A 3,743-nucleotide genomic window follows, 5' to 3' on the forward strand; every position below is an offset into this window, starting at 1 on the left:
GCGGCCGTGACCATGAACGCCAGCGGGGATGGGAGAATCAGTGGTAGCAGCTCTGGCTGCCAGAAACCCTCCCTGCCAATCAATGCCACACTTCATAGCCCCTTTCACAGCCTCTTGGGCTTCCCGAAGGGCCAGGTGGGGGTCCCTGGAGTGGCTACTGAATAGGAGGCTACCTCTGCTCAGCTCTCAATTCCCCGCTTGTAGCTTCCGGTTCGCAGCTGCCTGGGAGGCAGGAAGAGTGGACGGCAGCACACCTGTGAGCAACTGGGCTGACAGAGGGCTCGGGAGAGGGCTGGGGACCACGAAAAAGTTCAGGCAGCTTGCCCTAGAGGGAACATAAGGCTGATGATCACCTTGTCTGATGCCGGGTCTACCAAACATCCATGCCTCCACCTGCTCTGCCGTCCTTGCCTGGAGAATGCAGACCCCTTGGACTTGGGCATTGTTGATCATTCTATTCTCCCAAACCACATTTCTTTTTCTAGGTTCCCCCACTTCCTTCTCCTTGCCCAGAGATACCTTGACCCCCTTTGCTCTCTCTGGCAATCTTCGAGTCTCACTCCTTCCTCTCAGTGCCTCCTAACCTCAACAACAGTGAGTTTTGGGAACCTTGGTTCCACCGTTCCTACCCTCGCCTACTACTGCAGGCAGACAGACTTAAGACCATGGAAGGAAAGTGGTGGGAGGGGGTGCCTGAGTCACCTTTCCTCCAGATCCTCAGCTGGAGGCCCAATGCCCAAGTCCTACCTCAAACCAGCCTCTCCCCAGCACCTCAGCCTTCCCTGCTCCAACTCATAGCCTACAGCGGTGGGCTTCTTCTCTCCCTGGCTGGGTTCTTCCTTTCTCTCTGGGACCTGGCAGGGCCTGCTGGGGACGTGTAGGAGGGAACCACGAACAAAACAGACAAGAGGATGTCCAGGGAGAGCCTGCCAGAGATGCCTGGCATTCTAAGCGGGGAATGTGTCCCAGGCAGCTCCCCCTCTTGCTCTCTGCCAGAGACAGGCTCAGTCTGGGGCTGATGCCCATGTCTTGCCCCTTAAAAGAAAGAAAGAGCTTGCTCCCTCAACAGAAGTCTTTTCTTTTTCATTCTCCTGTTCTGAAACCAGATCTTGACCTGCTGGTCACTAAGATTCAAGCGGTCTGAGAGTTCCCTCCGGCGCTGCCGTGTGATGAACTCGTTCACCAGAAACTCGCCCTCTAGCTCCGCCAGCTGCAACTTCGAATAGGGCTTGCGCTTCTTCCGTGAGCGGCTGTGGATCGGGTACCAGGGCGTGCCTGGGTGGAGACGAACCAGCAAGGTTGACCAGAGGACCAAGAGGTGACAAGCTCAGTGTCCTCAGTCCTTCCCCAGCCCCTTTCACCTTGGTGTAATGCCCCCACCCCAAGCCCTTCCTCTCCTGTCTCCTCTCTTTTATACAGAACTTATAACTCTCCATCTCTCCATCTTCATCATTCTCTTTTTTCTCTTCCACTTCTTGCCTTCTCATCCCTTCTGAACTCCTACTTCAGTATCCCTGACCCTTCTATGTTCCAATCCCCTTACTTCTCCCCAAACCATTTCTTCTCCAGGAATCCTGGCCCCTTCCTCTCAAGAGAGAGTGGTGAGAGTAAACTCTGTCCACTGGCTTTTCTTAAAAGAAAAAAATGTAGGTAATGAGGGCCTGTAGGAAGAGGCAGGGTGAGCCCTGAGAGAGAAGGAACCAAGCTCTGGGTCTCTACCCCTCCACTCCCCAGGGGATGTCTGCCTCAGGTCCCCCTTCTCTGGAGCTCCCTGCTCCCTCCAGCCACAGACTGAGGAAAAAAGGGATCTCTCCAGTTCTTTTATGGGGATATTTACATGTTTATGGGGCTCCCCCTCACCCCACACTTCTTTTTAAAAGAGGCGCTCCCTCGCCACACATTCCGTCACTCCAGGTGGCCCTAGCTCAGTCCTACCTTGCCTGCCCTGGTAAGTTGTTCCGCCCAGAGTAAGCCTCGTGAGTGGGCCGGGGTGCTTACCGCTGGCTGAGAGCCCGCCGCCAGGATTTAAAGGCGATACCAAGCTGCTGGGGTCGCCCGCGCCGGCGCTCTTGTTGCCCTCGTTGAGCAGGGACGAACTGGAGTCGGATTCCAGCGACTGGCACGAGGGCGGATCGTGTGGAGGTCCCGCGCCACCGTCGCCACCGCCGCCGCCTGTCGCGTAGTCGTACTTGAACCCGAGCGCAGGCGGTCCCGACGGCTCCAGCGGCAGCAGCGCTGCCCCGGGCGCGACTCCTGGGCCCGGGTCACGCCCGCGCTCCTCACGCTTCAGGCCCCCGCCGCCGCCCTCGGCGCACGGCTCGCGGTAGTAACCCTTGCTGTCCTCCACGCGCGCCAGCTCGCACGTGCGGCCAAAGGGCGGGTTGAGCGATACCGGGCTGCCGAGATAGGGCTGCGGGTAGCCATTGCACGGCTCCGCCGACGGCCAGGGCAGCGAGCACACGTTGTCGCGGCGCGGGTAGGACAGCGAAGGCAGCCCGGGCAGCTGCGCCCCAGACGCACGGAAGTTGGGGAAGTAGAAGGTGTCTCCCGTGTGGATGTTGACCAGCGGCCCCACAAACCCGGGATTCAGGAGATTATGCTCGCCCATTTCCGCGGGGCCCGACCGGCAGCTTCTACTTTATTGCTATCTGACATTAAACATAGTTAAACCTGCACTGGCCACTCATTGGCCATCCAGCTCACGTGGGCGCCGCCGCCAGGGGGATGGGTGGGGACAGTGAATCCCCCAACCCCGCACCAAGTCTAACTTCCCCCATCCCCAATCTGGGGGGTGGGGTGGGATGCAAGGGCAGATTTATTCACCTGCTTCTGCTTTTTGGAAAAAAAAAAATCATATAAAACCTAAGGCAGAAAGTGAGGCAATCGCCTGACACGGGACAAGAGGGAAAAAGCCACACCAAAAATAGACGCACGTACACACTTCTGCACCCTGCACCCCGCACTCCCCAGATGTATTATCTTCTTGCCAACAACTGGCCAAGCACAACCCGTCCCTCTTTAATTAGCTCCTCTAATAACTAAAACCGTTGGAATTTACAATATCTCTCCAATAAATTACATTAGATATTGTGTCATATAAAGTTTACTGGCTGTTTAAGGAGACGAATGAGCCCTTTGGCTCGGGGTTTATTTACAGTAGAGGCAAAGTGGGGGTAAGGGCACGTTTTCCTGCCGCTATCTCTCCCAGCCCTGTGGCTGCTGTGCTCTTCTTCTTCAGCTCTTTCGCCCCAGGAATTTGGGAAGACGTTTGGGGCCCTCTCCTTCAGGAAGAAATGGAGGAGAATTATTAATGCGGGTCTCCCAAGCCAAGTCGAAAGCCGCCCCAGCCTCACACCTCCACTCAACTGGTAGAGAAGGGGTGGATGCAGAGGGAGTCAGAAGAAGCAAAAAAAGCAGGCACCCAGCTGGATGTGGATCTGCCTATCTGCTCTTGAAATTCTGGGGTCTTGAACTACTTTTTTCTCTGACTCTGGTTCAGAAGGGCTTCTGGAGTTTCTCCCAGAGTCTTTGCAGCAAGAGTCTCTCGGTTTACCTGGGAGGCTCCTTATTCCTACTGGGGAGAAAGCACAGGCATCCCTGAACCCACCCAGCCTGCCGCTGGGGCCATCAGATAGCAGCAATGAGGCCAGTAAGTGTGCTGGGAGTGAGGGAAAGAACTCTAGAGAATTATTTTGTTTGGGGGCTTAAAATTATATTTATGGTGCTAACCTCAGACGCTCTTT

General features: G+C 56.0%; 1 protein-coding gene across 1 annotated transcript; it reads right to left on the bottom strand.

Moving 5' to 3' along the window:
* Window positions 1-997: 997 nt before the first annotated feature.
* HOXC12 (homeobox C12) lies at window positions 998-2,669 on the bottom strand. Its single transcript, XM_011375780.2, has 2 exons — window positions 1,999-2,669; window positions 998-1,275 (listed from the first exon to the last, which is right to left on the bottom strand). The coding sequence occupies exons 1-2, from the start codon at window positions 2,606-2,608 to the stop codon at window positions 1,037-1,039; spliced, it is 849 nt and encodes a 282-aa protein (XP_011374082.1). The 5' UTR covers window positions 2,609-2,669; the 3' UTR covers window positions 998-1,036.
* Between the last annotated feature and the right edge of the window lie 1,074 nt (window positions 2,670-3,743).

This window comes from Pteropus vampyrus, unplaced genomic scaffold, assembly GCF_000151845.1.
Source record: "Pteropus vampyrus isolate Shadow unplaced genomic scaffold, Pvam_2.0 Scaffold276, whole genome shotgun sequence".
In the NCBI taxonomy this organism is placed as follows: domain Eukaryota; kingdom Metazoa; phylum Chordata; class Mammalia; order Chiroptera; family Pteropodidae; genus Pteropus; species Pteropus vampyrus.

What these genes read in the sequence shown, in the direction of transcription:
- HOXC12 (XM_011375780.2), bottom strand. Translation starts at nt 2,608, where the DNA reads ATGGGCGAGCATAATCTCCTGAATCCCGGGTTTGTGGGGCCGCTGGTC. An exon ending in CGGCGGGCTCTCAGCCAGCG is followed by an intron (nt 1,276 to 1,998) that starts GTAAGCACCCCG and finishes GTCTCCACCCAG; the next exon opens with GCACGCCCTGGTACCCGATC.